Here is a 20627-nt window from a genome sequence, read left to right on the forward strand (position 1 = left end):
ACAGTGGTATAGAGGGCATGTCAAAGTGTGGGCAAAGGGTCTGTTTGTTTCTATGCAGAAGATCAAGGCCTAGCTTGGATACCCAGAAAATGAACTAAGATACGATATGAGGAGGAGCTTCCGGCATCAGCACTCTCTGGAGGACTTGTGCCGGGGGATGATCATCAAAAAGCCTCCACAGGGATCTGGACGATGCTGCGGTTGTGGCTGCATCCAGCCCACCGTCTCCTGGACTTGCCATAAGAATGAGGAGGGAGATGTCTAGGCTGGCATGTGCATACAGTGAGACTACGAATTTGACCGGATCTGTACTGTTGGAACTCAACCAGGAGTTGGGAGGGGTGCAAGGTGTAGCACTCCAAAATCTTATGACTATAGACTATCTACGGTTAAAAGAACATATGGGATGTGAACAGATCCCAGAAATGGGCTGCTTTAATTTGTCTGATTTCTCTCAGACGGTTCAAGTACAGTTGGACAATATCCATCATATCATAGACAAATTTTCACAAATGCCTAAATGGTTTTCTTGGCTTCACTGGAGATGGATGGTAATTATAGATTTGCTTTGTTTATGTTACCGTATTCCTATTATGTTAATATGTGTGTGCAAATTAGTTAGTAGTTTAAAATCTATACATACTTAAGGTACTCTACAAGAAGATATGTCAAAGAAATAATCAATCCTCCCATGTTTCCTTCCATATGCTACATCTGTAGCTTTTCTTCTTTCTTCCTAATTACAACCCTTAAATAGAATTCGTGCCTCATATCGAATTTACCAAGTATCATAATTCCTCCAGGTGGTAAAGATACCTCAAGACAAGTGCTGGGCATAGAAGCCACAGGGCATAAATCTGCAAAGAAGTAAAAAGCTAACCTTTTCAAACAATATGGCTTCTCTCTCACTTACCAACTTTACATTTCCCTGTATGGCCCTGGAAGATGACTGGTTAGCCAGAGACAGGTAAGATTCCTCAAGGGAGGAACAACCTAAGACAGGCACAGTTGCAGGGGGGCCATCAGGTGAGAATTTGGGGATCAACAGAGGTGAGGCTCAGAACCTCACCCCCCCTGCTTTGAGAGAAATCTTCTGCATCCGTGGATGTTTTGCTGCCCTTGTCTAGCCTGGATTAATACTTAGTCCATAGGCACACACCTGATCATCTGATCATCTACATTTGCCCTCTTACAGCACTAAACTATGTTTTCTACCTTTATCTTGCATCTACCTACCACTTCAGCATTTTATTAAAAATAAAAATAATAATAATAATAAAGGGAGAAATGTGGGATCAACATATAAATCAAGTACAAAAATCAAACGAATATTCATATTTGACCTGATTGTTTATAGGTCATAATGCGTGATCAAAACCGAAAGTTTCTGTGATGAATGCCCTTGTACTGTTCACCATATAAGAATTTATCACTATGTAAGAATTCGTTCACCATGTAAGAACTTTTTCGTTACGCTTCAGAAGATTGGAGACTGACGAGAACTAGGCTTGAGATGGATTAATGATTGTGCATTGAGCATTGACCCCCCTATACAGAATTTTATTGTTGTTAACAACCATTTGATCAATAAATATGAGAGATGCCCTCTCAAAAAAAAAAAATGTACTGTCTGAGAATCAGAAATGAGAAAGGAAAAAACACGATGGACACCACAGAAATACAAAGATTTATTAGAGAATACTATGAAAAATTATATGCTAACAAACTGGATAACCTAGAAGAAATGGACAACTTTCTAGAAAAACAACCTTCCAAGGCTGACCAAGAAAGAAACAGAAAATCTGAACAGACCAATTACCAGCAATGAAATTGAACTGGTAAACAAAAAACTACCTAAGAACAAAATCCCTGTACCAGATGGCTTCACCGCTGAATTTTATCAAACATTTAGTGAAGAACTAATACCCATCCTCCTTAAAGTTTTCCAAAGAGTAGAAGAAGAGGGAACACTTCCAAACTCATTCTATGAGGCCAGCATCACTCTAATACCAAAACCAGGCAAAGACAACACACAAAAAAGAAAACTATAGACCAATATCCCTCATGAACATAGATGCAAAAATACTCAACAAAATATTAGCAAACCAAATTCAAAAATACATCAAATGGTCATCCATCACGATCAAGTAGGATTTATTCCAGGCATGCAAGGATGGTACAACATTTGAAAATCCATCAACATCATCCACCACATAAACAAAAAGAAGGACAAAAACCACATGATCATCTCCATAGATGCTGATGAAGCACTCAACAAAATTCAACATCCATTCATGATAAAAACTCTCAACAAAATGGGTATAGAGGGCAAGTACCTCAACATAATAAAGGCCATATATGATAAACCCACAGCCAACATCATACTTAACAGTGAGAAGCTAAAAGCTTTTTCTTTAAGATCAGGAACAAGACAAGGATGCCCACTTTCCCCACGTCTATTCAACATAATTTAGAGGTCCTAGCCATGGCAATCAGACAACACAAAGAAATAAAAGGCATCCAGATTGGCAAGGAAGAAGTTAAACTGTCTCTGTTTGCAGATGACATGATACTGTACATAAAAAGACCTAAATAATCCACTCTAAAACTACTAGATCTAATATCTGAATTCAGCAAAGTTGCAGGATACAAAATTAATACACAGAAATCTGTGGCATTTCTATACACTAACAATGAACTAGCAGAGAGAGAAATCAGGAAAATAATTCCATTCACAGTTGTATCAAAAAGAATAAAATACCTAGGAATAAACCTAACCAAGGAAGTGAAAGACCTATACTCTGAAAACTATAGGACACTCTTAAGAGAAATTAAAGAAGATACCAATAAATGGAAACTCATCCATGTTCATGGATAGGAAGAATTAATATTGTCAAAATGGCCATCCAGCCTAAAGCAATCTATAGATTCAATGCAATTCCTATCAAAATACCAACAGTATTCTTCAACAAACTAGAGAAAATCATTCTAAACTTCATATGGAACCACAAAAGACCTTGAATAGCCAAAGCAATTCTGACAAGGAAGAATAAAGCTGGGGGCATTACACTCCCCAACTTCAAGCTCTACTACAAAGCCACAGTAATCAAGACAATTTGGTACTGGCACAAAAACAGACCCATAGATCAATGGAGCAGACTAGAGAGCCCTGATATAAACTCAAGCATATATGGTCAATTAATATATGATAAAGGAGCCATGGATATACAATGGGGAAATGACAGCCTCTTCAAAAGCTGGTGTTGGCAAAACTGGACAGCTACATGCAAGAGAATGAAACTGGTTTATTGTTTAACCCCATATACGAAAGTAAACTTGAAATGGATTAAAGACTTGAATGTAAGTCTTGAAACTATAAAACTCTTAGAAGACAACATAGGCAAACATCTCCTGAATACAAGCATGAGCAACTTCTTCCTGAATACATCTCCTTGAACAAGGGAAACAAAAGCAAAAATGAACTCATGGGACTACATCAAACTAAAAAGTTTCGGTATGGCAAAGGACACCATCAGCAGAACAAAAAGGCATCCTACAGTATGAGAGAATGTATTTGTAAATGACATATCTGACAAGGGGTTAACACCCAAAATATATAAAGAACTTACACGCCTCAACACCCAAAAAGCAAATGACTGGATTAACAAATGGGCAGAGGATGTGAAGAGACAGTTCTCCAAAGAAGCAATTCAGATGGCCAACAGACACATGAAAAGATGCTCCACATCACTAATCATCAGGGGAATGCAAATTAAAACCACAATGAGATATCACCTCACACCAGTAAGGATGGCCAGCATAGAAAAGACAAAGAACAACAAATGCTGGTGAGGATGCGGAGAAAGGGGAACCCTCCTACACTGCTGGTGGGAATGTAAGCTAGTTCAACCATTGTGGAAAGCAATATGGAAGTTCCTTAAGAAACTAAACATAGAAATACTATTTGACCCAGGAATCCCACTCCTTAGAATTTACCCAAAGAATACAACTTTTCAGATTCAAAAAGACATATGCACCCATATGTTTATCGCAGTACTTTTTACAGTAGCCAAGATATGGAAGCAACCAAAGTGTCCATCAGTAGATGAATGGATAAAGAAGAGGTGGTACATATACACAATGGAATACTATTCAGCCATAAGAAAGAAAGAAATCCTACCATTTGCAACAACATGGATGGAGCTAGAGGACCTTATGCTCAGTGAAATAAGCCAAGCAGAGAAAGACAAGTGCCAAATGATTTCCCGCATTTGTGCAGTATAACAATGAAGCAAAACTGAAGGAACAAAATAGCAGCAGACTCAGAGACTCCAAGAAATAACTAGTGGTTACCAAAAGAGAGAGTTGTGGGAGGGAGGGTGGGAAGGGAGGGAAAAAGGGACTGAGGGGTATTAGGTTTAGTACACATGGTGTGGGGGATCACGGAGAAAACAGTGTAGCACAGAGAAGGCACATAGTGGATCTGTGGCAGCTTACTATACTGATGGACAGTGACTGCATTGGGGTATGGGTGGGGACTTGATAATATGGGTAAATGTAGTAACCACATTGTTTTTTCATGTGAAACCTTCATAAGAGTGTATATCAATCATACCTTAATAATAAATAAATAAATAAATAAATAAATAAAATGTATTGTTTGACCTAGTACATCTACTTCTAAAAATAGAATCTAGAAATGTATTTCTACCATAAGAAAACCATTTTTAGAAGTTTGATGCAAAAAGGTGCTGCTGTAATTCTATGTGTAGTGGTAAAATTCTAGAGGTCAGGTAAACTATGGTTTATTTACCTGAGAAAACATTACATAGCCATCAAAATAGATTCCTACAAGCCTTTGTAAGCACCAAGAAAACCACTTAAAAGCTGGACATGAAATTTGTGTGTGTGATGTTTATTATGAATGTCATTTTTCAAGGTCTTCAAAGACAAACAACTGTATACAAAAATAAAGTTAACTCTGCCAGCATCTGTGTTGGGGGGTTGGTATTTGAGGTGACTATCTTTCCTACATATGTAAACTCTGATGCAATCATACTTCTTTTAGGAGCATTTGCTTAAAAGCTAAGGACATGAGTGAGGACAGTCACTTACTCTGCCTGGTCAGTGTCTATGTTACTGTTGTCCTTCCCGAAAGCCATGGCCATGAATACACAGTTGATGGTGACGGTGCAGATGATGAACATGCTGAACAGCGTGGCCATGTCTGTTAAGGCAGGCACACTGCAGGTGGCACACAGCATCATGGCTGTAGTGGGGCTGTGGTGCCCCCGGGTCCCTGTCCCTGCACAGACACCCGGACCCTAAGTGTGAGTGTGGCTGAGAACAGCTCACTCCTGTCCCCTCCCCTGAGGAACTGTCCCTGACCAAATGGCAGCCCCCTTCCCGGGCGGGCTACAGCCCAGCACCACATGTCTGAAGGGCTTCCCGGCCAGGCAGCTCAGGACCAGTTCATGCTCCCAGGCTCCCCATAAGCCCAGCTGTGGGGCTCTGTTGGCATCCCAGCCTTGCTCATCTCCCCTTTTAGCCCCATTCTGCTTCCCTTTTTCCTTCTCCAGAGAGTAGTCCTCTACTAACTCACCTAAGTAAGAAGCCCCATCTCAGGCTCTGTTTCTAGAGAACCCACCTAAACAGTTCTTCCTCCCCAAACTCCTCAGAACTTCTTTATGTCTTCCAGGCTAGGTCTTTCCACTCCCCTAGCCTAGGGCTGCCAGGGTCTGGCCCACCACTGTCCATACCAGAAATGCTTGGTAATTCCTGCCTATCTGTACTGTATCCTGTAGGACTGAGGTTTGCAAACTCGAAGTCCAAAGAGGCTGGCAAGTCACATGAATGGTTGAAAGGGGCTGCTAATGGGTCACAGCGGGGTGAGTGGAGATGTGGTGAAACAGGGCGTGTATCACTCTAAAGAGGGAGTGGAGTCTCACTACCCCGATTTTTCCAGGTGGGAATGCAGGCCTAGCCTTGACTGAGGTTCCATTTTTCAAGAGAACCTGGAAATGAGGACTTTTAACATGAGAGAATGTTTCCAAAAAGTTCTAAACATTGTGCAGGTCCAACATAACACATTTGTCAGCTAAATACGGGGCCCAGGTCGGCAGTTTACAACCTTTTTTTGGGGTCTCAGCTTAGACATCCCTTTCTCCTTGGTGCCTCTGCACACTACTGCCCCAAACTGCCATCTCACCTAAGAGCCACCTGCCTTTGGGTGCATTTCCTTCTGAGTGCAGGGACATACCTCATTCACCCCCAGCCCTGGCATGGCCCGTGCAACCATAGGCACTCAGCCCACAACAAACATGGGCAGCCTGGGGCTCAGGTGCTTTCCACATGACCTGGGTAAAGTATAAGATGCCACAAAAGGATATGAATGCACTGAGACTCTAATGGCCAAACTTCGGATGGAATTGAAAGGCCCAAAAATGAACAAAGCACGCTTGGCACTGAAGCGGTAGATTGTTCTCTTTTTGTTCAACACCATAAATGTCTGCAAAAAAACACAACAGGAATAACATGCAGTGACAAAACAATAGTTTCCATGAATTCACTTGGGGAAAGTGCACTGGAACTACATACAGGTTGCAGTGTGGCCTGGCTCCTGTGGAACTACAGTTTCTGGGTGGACAGCTGAGTGGAAGCCCACGGTCTGTTCTGACCAACCTACACTGTGACTCTGGAGGCCAACAGGTCCCCCCGTGTGGCCTGGGTCTCACTCAGAGTCCCAAGTACTGGGCTGTGGGCCACCCACCCAGTGGATACCCAGAAGCTCTAGAAAATGGAGCAGACAGGGTCCTACGATAAAGACAGTTTGGGTGAAGGGGAGCAATGGGCATACAAAACCCTCCATACTGTACTCCAAGACCAGAGCAGCAGGAGAGCTTGGAGACATGGAAGTAGCACTGGATATCACATTCAGCAGATTGTTTTAAATTACTTTGATTACTAATGAAAATTCTGTAATGACCCTCAGAAGAAGGGGTCTAGAAATCCATATTGTCACGCCTGAGCAGTCCTACATGGGGGAGTCTGCCACCAACTCCAACCTTGAGGACTCCCCATCCTCCTGTGGACACAGGAGCAAATCTGGCTGTTTCTCATCTGGCAGGGGAGGCCCTCAGAAGGCATCTGGAATGCATATGGGTGTTCTGGGCTGTCTGTCACAATTTCCAGGGGCTCTGTTGGTCTTTAGTGTGCAGGTCCAGGCAAAACCTAGGATGGACCTGCCAGTGGTGCACTGTTCCACCAAAGTGCCAGTTGGGGCCCCCTGAAGAACACAAGCCTGCGTCTATTTCTTCCTGGTGCATCTTCCTGGGTTCTGGGAATGAAGCAGGCCCTGGACAAACAGCCCATCCCTCACAGGCTTCTAACGTCAGCTCCAGGCCTCCCTCTTTCCATTTAATTATAATTAATTAATCTGGCTGTCCACTTATGTGTCCCCAAAGCTGTTCATTACACAAGCTCTCCCAGAATGAGGGTCATTCCTGTCTCCCTGTGTCTCTGCTGTTCCTTCCAGATTTACAAAAAGTACTACTTGGCACATGCTCCAGCATGGCTCAGGCAGAAATGACAGGCCTGGCCCACAGGCCCAAGTCAGCAGGGGTGGAGTGCTGCCCTGGCTGAGGCACCAGGACACCAGCCTTCAGCACCCAGTCGCCAGCTGCTGTCTGAGCTGTGGAACCTCCCTGCCTGGTGCCTCCTGGCAGCGGGGAGTAGTTTGAACTAGGATATTTCGTTGCCTCCATACCCAAATGAAACAGGCCACCGAGTTCTTTAAAGCTACCAGCTCAGGAGCTCAAGACTCACTCTGGGGGTTCTGTGCCCTTCCTGCGCATAGAAAGACAATTTGGGGCAGAAGGCAAACCTCTCCTTGAGACAGGTTGTACTGATTAACAGGTGGCATGATACTGGCTCTGCTGCTGTGCCCTGTGATTTTGATATTTTATTAATGCCTCCTCTGAGTACTTCAAATATTTCAACTAATGGTACATTTAACTGCACACGCCAGGGTTTTACGATTAAAATGATAGGCACCAGCTCCTCCTGTCTGCTTGCTAACAATCTCCACCCCTTTCCCTAAATGGAGAGAAGTGGCCTGCGACTGCAGAAAAGCCCTTGGGTTTGAATCCTGCTGCACCCCTCCCTGGCTGTTTGACCTGCTTGAGCCATGTCCGCATCTGGTCTTTGAGTTCCTCGTCTGCCAGGTGGAGTGCTGATGACAGCCACACAGACTTCGCATCATTGTGGAGCACCAGCCACATGGGGTTACGCATGTGCTGAGCTCCGAATGAGCATCACATCTTCTGTTTTAAATGGGGGACCCCAGCTGAGCAGAGATGGTCCTGGAATACCCACCCAGGCTGGCACAGAGCCTGTCCTCCTAGGCCTGTCCACCACACACCTGCTGCCACCTGCCTTGGGGGTCTCCTGTCCAGCCTGGAGGCAGAAGGAGGCCTCTGGCACTTAACTCACATTCAGTCACTCTGCCTCCAAGAAGTACCCCAAGTTCAGGGGCATAAGAGGAAGGTAAAACACTAGGGTGTTTCTGCCCCTCATCTCTCCTGCCCTTTCTTGTCCTCCTACTCATGCTCCACTTCACTCTACACACTTTCCCCATCTGGCCTGGTAGCCCTAAGTCTGTCCCCATTCAAGGACATATGAACCAGGAGACCCTTCTTTGGAAGCAGTCTTTCATGGTTGCCCACAAAGAATGCTCTCATATCCAGTATTTCCTAGAACTTCCCCCAAACTCCCAGCCTTCTACCTCCCAGAACTGGATCCAGGGAGGTGGGATTTCCACTCGCTGCTGGGCACACAGTGAGACAATGGTTGCCAGGTCTGGGCCTTCTCCAGGGGGGACAGTCTGCTGAGGACAGCTCTGTCAGTGCCTGGACTTTCAAACAGCTATCAGAGAGCCCAGAGCTCACACCTCCTCTCAGGGGCCCCCTTATGGAACTTTCACTAGGATTTCCTTGCAAGAACTACATCTAGGTAGATGAAACAGAAAGCCCATCACATGTTGGCATGCCATCTAATGGGCATGTGCCTGCTTGATTACCATATTCTTAGATCAATTTGTTGAGTACCTATTAACACTCAAGTGTTGGTATAGGGCTTTACCTTCATAAATCTCACTTTACAGCTTAGAGGGCCTATTGCCTAAGGGCTCTTCAAGGTAAACTCTTGTTGCTGAAATGGACATTCTGGACAGTTATATTAATCTTTCAGATCAGTATAATGTATTATGATTATACACTGCTTCCATAGCATGCTTATGCTGTAGGATAGGGAAAACAGGTGTTATTCCCATTGTGCAGATTAGAAAAATGAGGATCAGGGAAGTGAGTCCCCCAGCATCAAAATGCCAGTCACTTGAAATGGCCTGCCCCAACTTCCCTGACCATTAATTCAGTCCTCTTCCCCAGCCACCCTGTTTTCTCTACACTCTTGTTGACCTTTCTGGAGCACCCAGTCCTCATCTCCTCTGGACATGCATTACAGAGGGTGAGGGCTGAGGGAAGCTCCCAGGGCAACAAGGGCAAAGGAGAAGTATAGCCTGCCCTCTGTAAACTGCGTGGCCAGTGTCAGGCCTACCTTGTGATTTTTGTAGAATGGGTCCAAGTCTTCCAGGGGTTTTGCTACCAAGTCCTGGGGAATGTCACCATAGAGCTTAGGCAACTTCCTGGAGACCTTGAGGTCAAGGTAAGGTCGAGGCTGGGATCCTGCTGTCTGGTGCTTGGACTTCTTGCTCTCCCTTTGGATGGCGATCCGCTTCTCAATTGCAGCCAGAGAGTCAGAAGTGAAGGGCCGGAAGTTGCGTGCATCTGGAAAGATCACTGGGTAGCACCTGTCATCCATCTTCACCTCTGGGACAGAGACAAGCAGCAGAGCCTCAGAGGGCTAGGAGGCAGAAATCACACAGCCCACCCGGGACTCCACCAGGCAAGGACAGCATTGTGGGGGCCTGCAAGAATTGAGACTGAGGCAAGAGGGTAGGGGAGTTCATTAGCTGTGGGGCAGGTCAGGAGAGGTGACCACCGCTGTGGGTGCTGCGGGAGCCACGGGCCCAGGCAGGACCAAAGCCGGCATTGTTCCTGGAGGATCTGGGTATAGATAGGAAGCTGAGCTCGAGAACAGTGGGGCAGAAGCCTAGTCTCTAGGCCCGAGACACAGGCACCAAGCATGACAGCAAGACGGAACCCCTGAACCCTGAAGCGGGCCTGTAGGTGGCACACAAGCAGTCACAGTGTGAACAGGAGGGGAAGGAAGGAGAACTGAGTGGGCAGGGCCATGGGTTGCAAAATCAAAACCCTAAGGACCGCCCCCTCTGTTCACGTCCTTGCGCAGCACCCTCCAGCCCTCTGTACCCCGAGGCTGCGTAGGCCGCTGAGCCCCTTTCGCCCGAGCCCGCCTCTGGGGCGCCTTCGGGGAACCTCCGGGCCCTGGGAGGCAGCGGGAACGCCGACTGGGGCCGCCAGGACGAGCAAGGCGGCCGCGGGCTCGGGGTGGGGGGTGGGGGGCGCTCGAGGGAAGGCCTCCCGCCAGGCCTCGCTGTGACGCCCGCGCCTCTCTCCCCAGGAAACGGCAGCCGACGGCTCCCTGCGCCCGGCGGGCCCGCCTCTCGCCGCCGCCTGGCACCGCTCCGGGGCGCCCTCAGCCCCGCCCGCGCCCACCGCCCGGATCGTGCGCCTGTCATTGAAGCACCAGGGTCCTTTGAACGTGCCTGTTCCCGTGGTTTCTATTGATTGCGGTGTGAAGTGAGCGGGGTCACATGTGGATGGACCATGCTTCAACGGTGCCTTGTGTGTGGGAGGCGCAGCCCCCGACTCTGCCTACGTTTGCCACTGCCCGCCTGGTTTCCAAGGCTCCAACTCTGAGAAGAGGGTGGACCCGTGCACCCTGCAGCCATTCCGGAACGGAACGGCCCGACCTGTCCCTCCTCCACCAGTGCCTGGAGACAAGCTGGATGTGGCCTAATCTCTGTGGGGTGGCTGGGAGAATTTTACCGTTGGAAGTTGTACATGGTGCTTATTTATATCCTATTTTTCTTCTCTCCCCGTCGCTCAACGTGCAAGGAAACCCCCTACTAATACTGTGTTAAACATTCAGCTCTTGAGTCATTCTTCAGTGAGATCAGTTAATATTCCCCAGATAAACAAGAGTAGCACACGTTTTTATTATGCTAATCATTCATAATTATGTAAGATTCACCTGAACATGCTAAAAGGCCCAGGCCTATGTGCTGCCTTTCCTCCTTCAGATCTGATGAAGTGATTTTGCAGTGATTCTGAGGGGCAAACTAAGTTAGCATGCAGGCCCAGTCATAAACAACACAGTAAAAGGCAAGAAGGATTCCACCTTAAAGATAAGATTGCATTTTACTACCCAAGAAGTTAAGATGTTAGAAATTCTTCACTTACTCTTTAGCAAACAATGCCTCAGCCCACCTTGGGGGCTGAGCAGGTGGCCTTGTTTCATAGGCCCCCAGACCAAGATGCTGATATCTCAGGGAGAAATCATCAGAGCAGAAAGTTGCTTGTGTTAATTCAATTCTAAATATTCTGGGACCACTTCGTAAGTCCACACACCTTAGCTTTTTTTCATGTTCTTGAAAATCCTCAACTGCCTATAAAACCCCTAGACAACACACCACTATGGACTCTCTTGTCCCCTCCTGGCGTAAGCCAGGAGCTTTGTCCTTTCAGATTATCTCTAAATAAAAGCCTGTACCTTGCTCTCCCAAAAAAAAAAAAAACCCTAGGGCATGAGTATTTTCTATCAGCAAAGCTCTTAAAATGTGATGGAATATGAACAAAAGAGCCATAAACACAGGCGAGGACAATTATACTAACATGTAGGAGCCTATGACAGTTCTTACTGCTGAGACCCAGACCTGGCAGAGGCAAGACCCCAAGTGAGCAGAATCAACAACCTCAGTTTTTACTAGACTCAGAGGAAGAAGCAGCGCTCAGGTTTTGAATGCCTGTATTCCCCATACCAAGCACCCTCTTTCTTTCTTCTTTACTGAATGTCAATCTAAGACTGACTCCAAACCACTCCCAGAAATCACAATGTGAACCTAGCATAGCGTTAGTTTACGATGATCACCACCAGTCAGCGACCACGAGCTCAGTGTCCGCTTTAGACACAGTGCTGGGCAAGGCACTGACGGAGAAAACCCACAGTCCCTCCTCCAGGCCCCTGGTGTAGTGAAGGCAGGTGAAAGACAGGTGATGGTAAAAGAGTAGGACAAAAGCTATGATGGGGAGAAACAGAAGGCACTAGGACTGTGCACAGGAGAGGTGTTAACCCACTTTGGGGAATCAGGGATGGCCTATCAGCTCCTTAATGTCTTAGGGAGGTGGAAGACATAGACATTAGACATAGACGAGAACAAACAGGGACATCAGAGTGTTGCAGAGGAGCAGACAGCGTGTATACGGACGCTTGGGAAAAAATCAAGCATCCATTGATAGGTTCTGCTTGCCTGGAACGGGGATTCTGAGGGGCGCTGTGGGCAGATTAGGCTCCAGTCAGCACTGAGAGAGCCTGCGGGCCTGTAACCCTTAGTGAAGGGCTCGGGCTTCACCTTGAGGGAAGAGGCACTGCTGAAGGCTGGGTTTTGTCATTGTCAACATCACTAGTATTATCACAGAGGAGTGATGCTCTCAGGGGTTCTGTAATATCCCTCTTACTGGTGACAGCAGACAGGGCTTGTGATGGGGAGGTGGGGAGGCTGCAATCAGAGGAGCCTGGGAACTATTTGCAACCAGTCCCACCCCCAAGGATGGCCTGATGGAGCAGACAGATCTGAGGGCCACATACAGCCTTAAAAAGGGGCTCATGGAAAGTTGGATTTGAGGGACAGGACAGAGCTGGGGTTCCTGGCATGGGCAGCTAAGTGGGTAGTGGTGCCACTCAGACAGCAAGCATGGTGGGCAGTGGGCAAGGCTGTGGGGCAACAAAGTCAGTTTGGAGCTGCTTGTAAAGCCTGCAAGAGGAGGGAACCAGGAGACACAGGATGGCAGAGAATCACATGCAGTCGGCTCTGAAAACAGCACCTGCAGAAAGAAAGTTGCTCTTGGAAAGCCTTCAGCAGGCACCACACTGAAGACACAGCCCTGATCACTGGTGGAAAGCCTCACACAGCCAGCTCTCCTCCTAGCACCAGAGCCAGGCGCTCTTTCCTCAGCTGATCCCCAAACAAAGCAGTCACGCTGTGTTTCACAGCCATAAGGGCAACACCTGTGCAGACACACTAAGGGTAAAGTGACACTCTCATAGCGGGAGCCAATGTCAATCAACTGAGATGAAATACAGGCTGCAGACTCACTCCCACTGCATTCTGCCTATTCACTCCAGGTCAGACTCCTCAAGGATACAGCTGGATGGTGGGGTTGGCCAGAGACTTGCATTACACCCTCTCCCTCCCAGCCCACTGCCTCCATAAACACAGATGATTGAATCTACACAGGCAAAGTGGGCATCTATGGAGACTCAGCTACATTGGGCTCTAGAGCTCAAAAAAGACCTTTGAGATGGGGATGAAGTCTTCTGCTGTCAACAGCATAGGGAGGGTAGCTGATCCTATAAAACAGACAAGCCAAGAAAGACACTGGATGGCAAAAACAGGACATATACTGAGGTACAGCAAAGACCCAACAGAGGGCTGCTGCCAAAAAATGACACTGTTAAGCAGGGAGCTGCACACCCAGGCCATTCAGACCCTGGGTTCCCAGGGGAAAGAGACTCGATAAAAACGTATGACACAAAACAACACTGACAAGCCCTGAAACTGCACACTTCAAAACTGGCTACAGATGACAAGAGGACTGAAGAGCCACACCTTAACAGTGACGTGGAAGACTGCAAAAATGGACTTGGAAAACAGAGGGCTGGATAGAAACTATCAACTCAAATACATCTGACAAAGCAAAACCACATGCAATCAAATTTTCTTATTAACTGAAAAAAAATGACAGAAGAATCAAATATTCCTTAATAAAAGTAGACTTGGGGGAAACTGGCCTGTAGAAATAGAAGCTGCACATGCAAAATTAGTTACATTAATAATTAATGAAAATACATATGGCACATACTATAATTGCTAAAATGTGGAATGATTCAAATCTTCACTGTGAAATATATATGAAAAAATACTTAATTCTGAAAATGTTCTATACAGAAAATAGATCGCATTGCATTGAAAATTGGTTAAAGAATTAAATTAGCTAAGTGTAATTATTTCCCAAGCCTCACTAATAATCAAGTATGAAGGCAAAATTTTCAGACCCTAAATGCCTGCTTATTAAAAAAGTTATGAGTATATACTCATACTCACCCAGGCTGGGGGTCTCCCAAACAATAAAGAGAATCCAAAAAAATAAAGGATGCATGGGCTCCAAGATATACCTAACCCAAGAGTAAAATAAAATAATTCCAGGTAACTGTACTTCAGTCAGCTTAAAAAGCAATTGATCCAACTAGAATTAGAATTTAGAGAGCCCTGAGAAAACCCTCTAAATTCTCTGTCAAAAAGAATATGATAAAGAAGGTTTTATCTATTGAGAAGCATTAGTAGAAAGTAGAGTGGTAGTTAAAAATTCCTGAAAACAAAACATTCTTCAGCAAGTCATGTTTTACATGGGAAGCCAAGTAAATGATCTGAACAATGAACAGAATACAAGAATAGAGGAAAATAGAAAGCCCACTTGACTTTGACACTTAGAATATTCTCTGTCAAGCACCAGAGGCCAGTGACACCAGAGTCCATCCCCTTCTCCATGGATCCAAATATAATACTTGGTTGTAGAGACTAGTAGCTACAAATCACTGTATCGTGAAGGTTATATATTAGTTTTAACAATTATCCTACAGATAAGCAGAATTCACTGCAATTACAGAATCGACTTCAAATGTTATAAATGCTATGAAATTTTGTTGCAAGCTGGATGGAGTAGGAGAGAAAAGATGAAGGGAAGCACAGAGGCCCCAATTTCCTCATCCTGAATACGTGGGGAATCAAGACATTCTATGGAAGTCAGTGCAACAAGCAACACAAGTATATGTTTACCCCTTAAAATTATATAGGTAACCAAGTGCAAAATCAAATTAAAAATACAAGTAACAATACTGGAAGAAATCATGGGTGGGCATGATTACTGTCAGTAAGCAAGATTTGTCATCTAATATAGAGATAATTCAGTAACTTCTATTTAAATGTGATAAATAAATAGAAGTGTAAGAGAATTATTTAGAGTTAGCAAGACAAAGGCCAGAAGACTGAAAAACTGAAATGATTAAAAGTGGGACTGAGTGTATAGGTGAAGGTGGAGACATCTTATTTTTCATGTTATATTCTCCCCAACATTTTTTCCTTCTACTCTATTTGAATTATGTGCAGGTATGTATTAGTTCATAGGACTGCAAAAGGATTGTAAAAATCCTCCAAGGGTTCAAAACACCGTCTGATTCAAAATAGAGAGCCAAAATGCCAGGTTACTGTAACTGGCTCTAAACATCCCTAAGTCACAAAGGAAGCAAGTATAATCTCAACTTGTAGTCCTAGACCAGGAGGCCAGAGGCATGTGCCTTACGACTTGACATGGGAAGTCACAGAGACTAGGGGGCCCATGAGGAGGCTCTGCAAGACCTTGCTGAGGTGATGGGAGGTGGGGAGGCAGGGAGCTGCCTGTCAGAGATGCCTGCTGCTCTGAGACTGCCCTGCCAGCCAGTTCACAGTCCCACTCCCCCAGACAGACAGAAAACATACCCTCATCCACCACAAATCCATACACCCCACAGAGGTGCTTAGGTCTGAACACCCCTTGTTCATTTGTTCATGTGCTGGGCGTGGGAAATGCAATGTGACATGAACATTATCTCAACCCCCAAGGGATTTACCCACTGAGGGGGAACAGGGTGAGCCAAGGACCAGCAGGGCTACACGAGGGCAGCCCTGGCCGCTGTGGGAGCCCAGCGGATGTGGTTCTCAAGAACTGGGAGTTGTCCAGCTTGGAGGAGAGGGAGGCCAAGGGCTTTTGTTCCTGTAAGTGACCTGCTGTAGCTGCACCAGACATCTCCAGTTTGCCCACAGCTATAGTCCCTCCTTCCCCACCTGCTCGGTACCATGAAGCGGATCCACAGGGACCGCTCATCAGATCCCTTGACCGTGGGCGTCTGGTTGGGTTTGGCCAATGGGAGGCACCAGCAAGAGACCTGTGAACAGTGGAGAGTGGATCAGGGGGCTCCTCCCGACTCCCTCCTTGTAGGCAGCCACATTCCTGTCACGGGGCCCATCCCACAGCCCTCCCTCTGCCCCCTCGCCCTTCAGGTGTGGGATGAGAAGGTGCCAGGCTGTCACCACACTGAGGACTGCACTGTCTCTGTTACTGCCTGCCCGTGCCTTTGTGGAATGCCCCTTTAATAAAATGCCCTCAAAAGGCCCACTTTGAATGTGTCTTCTGTTCTCTGTCAGGGCCCTGGCTGACAGAATCATCCATTAAATAAAATTTAGAAAACAAGAAAAGGAAAGGATCGCCCACAAACCAAAGCCACCTGACACATGCACACTTTGACATTCTGGCATATTCCTTTCCTGCAGTCTTTCATGCATATATTCACATAGCTGCCATTGTCAAGCATATGCAATTTTATATCATAAACTTTTCAATTAATGTGATATTCACAGTCATTTTTACAGTGACAGGCATCTGTCAATGGTGTCTACCCTGTTCCCCTGAGTGTGAACATACATGATCTCATTACTGCTCAGAACAATCTCATGACATAAGCATTATCCTTAGGGGCTTCTGTAAGAAAATGTTCCCCTGGAAATTAAGGTGAATTATTTGAGGCCTTCTAATAAGACACGGAGGTTTTAGCATCATATCCTGGACTAGTGTTTCTCTCCAGTTTCCTCTCTTGGCAAGGAGCCACCCTGGACAAGCTGACCCTCACCAGTGAGGCGAGCCCATGGGGAAGCTGCCAAAGGTTCACAACTGCATGCGCAGACATTTTATGACAGATCTGGTCCACACAACCTGAAATGCCAAAGGTTCACACTGAGGTTTAGTGGAGCTACAAGCTAGAACCTAAGCACTGTGTCCAATGCTTCAAACAGATTATCTCATAATTCCCAGGAAGTCTACAAGATGGGTATTATCATATCATCCACATTTTACAGAAGAAAATATAGGGTTTAGAGAAACTGAGGTACTTGCCTATGATGGCAAAGTGCTGGAGAATCTCAGTCCCAGTTAATCCCCACCACGCAATCCACCTGCCTGCCTAGCTCTTTAAACTCAAAGCTAAGGTGTCCAAGGAGGTGAGAGGGAATCACAAGGAGAAAGCCACACCGATTGCACTGGGTGGGGCTGGGCCTAAGGCACCCTCCCTGCCTATGATCAGCCTCACTGCCACCTCCCCACTCACATGTCACTCCCACAGGCACTCCCCCCAGCCACCCAAGGCAGGCAATCCAGTGGTAGATGAACCCTACAGGATCCCCTTTGTTCCATTTTGGGTGGCGTTCTAAACAACAAGTTATTAACTTTGGTGACACATAAACCATGTTCATTAATGTGGGTTACAAAAAAAAATCCCCTCCTCCTTCCTGGATCCTGTAAGAAAATCGGAAAGTGAATGAGCATGAACAGATCTGACACCACTGATCTCAATATAAAACCAATCCTAAGGCCAGTTTGCTAGCTCTTCAGAAAAAAAAAAGTGCACATTACTTTCTGATTAAGGTAACTGACAGGCAACTTATAAAATACTTGGAGGATTTACCATGGCCTCAGAGGGAGATAAGATAAAGCACATCCTTTCTGGAGAAGTCCATACCCAAGCATGAAGTCCAGTGCTGCAAGCAGCTATCAGGCCTGCCAGCCATCTCTGGCCCCCACAGCCCCACGCCCTCCTGCAAAGGACCACCTGACAGACTCCATCCCCTAAGCCATGAATCTTGCACCTGGTCTCTGCCTCTGATTTGACAGGAAATGGTTTAAAGTCCTTTACGCCATGCTGGTAAAAACCACAGCAAGCCCCACAGTGGCAGGCCCGGCCTTGCCAGGACAGAAGACAGAGCTGTCCCCAGCCAAGAGGACTCACCTGTCCGGTAAGGCAGCTCTGACAGCAGGCCCAGTGGAGCCCCTCAGAGCTTGCCACAGAGCAAGCCTTGCCGATCCGAGCTCCTGCTCCTGGCAGTCAAAGCCCTTCTGGGAGGGGCAGCTCGGAAGCCGGGTAGAGAGTGTGAGGAAGGCAAATGGGAAGAGAGCCAAAGCGATTTTAAAGGCTCGTGTAGGAAGCCCTGTAACCAGAGAAGTGACTGAGATGGTACTTGTACTTGTCCTTTGGAAGCATCTGCCTTTAATCGGTGCTTAATCTAACTCTGCAGAAAGCATCATTAATAAAGAAACAGGTTGTTTTTTTCTTTGGCCTTATCCCAGTGACTGAGAGAACACAGAAAAGTCTGTCTGAAAAGCCATGCTGGGCCTCTGTACTCAGCTTGGCCTGCAGGCCACCAGCCCGGGGACTCTAGGTCTTACCCCCAGGACCACCAGGAACACATTCAGTTCCTCCTCCTCTTCTCTTGTGCCATCAGCACGGGACTGCAGACCTGGGGAAAATTCATGCTATGCAGGTAGTCATCATAAGGGGCATCAGCAAGACCCTGTGGCCACCAAAGCAACTCCACAAATGGACCTGTTGTCAAACCCAAACCCAAAACTTCCCCCTGCACATGTAAAGTTCTGTTTTGTTAATAGTTCTTGGGGAAAATTTAAATCTCCCTGGGAAGTGTCACACCACAAGCTATTTTCAGCCATGTCACCTTCCAGAGGCTAGTGACAGCCAACTGAGATAAAGGACCCAAGATGGGCATTGTAGGGAAGCAGGAGGAAGTAGGTGTCCAAAGGAGTGTTGGATTGAAATTACAGCAGATGTGGGTTCCAACAGAAAAGGCACTGGACACAAGTCAGGAGAATGGGACGCAAGTCCACCACTGTCGACGGTGTGGTGTTCAGCAGGTCGCTCAGTTCCTCCGAGCTTCAGTTTTCTGGGTGTAAAATGTGATCATTCCTTCAGACCTCTTTAGTCTTAAGAAGCAAGTATAATAATAGCAGTGAAACACTTAGCAAATACTACATGTAAGTATGTGTTACTTTTTAGAAGGGCAACAGCCTGGTTGCCTCTCTCCCCCTACTGATCCAGCACCTAGGCCCCAAGCCGAGGACCAGTCCTGGCACAGCGTAAGACCTGTTCTCAGGGCAGAGACCCAAAAGTCTAAGCCTCATCTGATTTCAGGGTGACTCTCAGAATAAGAGAAGACCAAAGAATAGGAGCAGCACTTACTGTTAAAAAGCATTTTTTACACGGATAAAAAAAGTGTGCATTTGCAGAGGTAAAGGAGCCTCTAAACCCATTATCTTAAAAGGCCCTAGTCTTTTAAAATTAACTCTTTGAAAATATTATTTTCCTAAGCTATTAAGTCATATTCAGAGCCCCCCCCCCCATTCTGATGTTTCAGAGAATCTTTCTAGCTCCATCTTCAAGGTAAGTGCAAATGACTCCAAAAGTAAGAACTTGAGTGACAGGGAATAATACACAAGCACAGGCCACCCGAGCAGGGTGGGGTTTGCTTCAGAACTCTCCCCAGTCTCATCTCTCCTGTGGAGAACTTGGGGAAGCCAAACATGCATTCCAAAGGCAGGGCAGACCACCTGTGCTCAGTCCTCATGTAAGTGTAAGTGGGTGCCAACGTCAGAGCTGGCAGGCTGCCTCATGGTTGCATCCCTGGAGCCTCAGAGCACTGTCACCTCTCTCAGAGGCTGGCAGGCAGCAAGACAGCTGGACTCAGTCCTGCCCTCTGATGAGCTGACAGCTTCAACACCAGTGGCCACAGAAGATGCATCAGCTTTAGCAGTAGTCACATCTCCCACGTGTTTATTTAGCAAAGCTGACATTGACCTTGCACCACTGCAGAACACCTGGGAACACCAAAGCAAGGCCCCAGCCCTTGAGAAGCAGTCTGCTGTGGGGGAAGGAAAGGCATACAAAGAACTATTTAGCAAGCAAGAGCATCGAGAAGCTATAAGCAAGGTGCAAGCAGAGACCTCCACAGCAGGGAGCAGGGAGCAACTCATTTGGGGAAGGCTTCCAAGAGGAGGTGGGATTTGAGCTGAGGCTCAGAGGATGGTAATGACTCAATATGCAGAGAGTGGGGATGGGCTTCCCAGCAAAAGCATGAGCTAGGACATACAGCCGTGGAAGGACAGAGCATGTGTAGAGAATCTCAAGTGGTTCCATGAGGATGGAGGAGTGACCAGAGGAGGGGGCACAGAAGAAGAGGAGGCTGAGGTGGCCTCACACACAGCTTGATTACCACTAAAGAGATTGAACTTGAATTTGCGTGGAGTCACAGCATGGCACTGGCTCTGTCTTTAGCTTTCGATTGGGTTCTATACAACCACCACGCCTTCTGTTTCCCTAATGCGCATCACTGAGGGCCCAGCAGCAGTACAAATAAACAAAACATTAATGGGTGATGCTGAGGCTGGGAAGCAAGCCACAGCAGAAGGTGTGAGCAGCCAGAATCAGCATGATTCATG

At 46.5% G+C, this 20627-nt stretch overlaps 1 protein-coding gene across 5 annotated transcripts in view; it reads right to left on the reverse strand.

The window, feature by feature from the left end:
- The window catches only part of SCN11A (sodium voltage-gated channel alpha subunit 11), a 92284-nt gene that overhangs the window by 60421 nt on the left and 11236 nt on the right, over nucleotides 1-20627 (reverse strand). For 4 of the 5 annotated variants that reach the window (XM_073222670.1, XM_073222668.1, XM_073222669.1 and 1 more), the window contains exons 1-4: nucleotides 18130-18221; nucleotides 9613-9884; nucleotides 6390-6508; nucleotides 5116-5217 (exon numbers count right to left, since the gene is read on the reverse strand). In XM_073222670.1, coding sequence (XP_073078771.1) covers nucleotides 5116-5217; nucleotides 6390-6508; nucleotides 9613-9876 — 485 coding nt within the window. In that variant the 5' untranslated portion in view covers nucleotides 9877-9884; nucleotides 18130-18221. Of the gene's footprint in view, nucleotides 1-5115; nucleotides 5218-6389; nucleotides 6509-9612; nucleotides 9885-18129; nucleotides 18222-20627 lie in introns of those variants that run through there. The other variant, XM_073222667.1, reaches the window with a different exon arrangement.

This window comes from Manis javanica, chromosome 15, assembly GCF_040802235.1.
Source record: "Manis javanica isolate MJ-LG chromosome 15, MJ_LKY, whole genome shotgun sequence".
Taxonomy (NCBI): domain Eukaryota; kingdom Metazoa; phylum Chordata; class Mammalia; order Pholidota; family Manidae; genus Manis; species Manis javanica.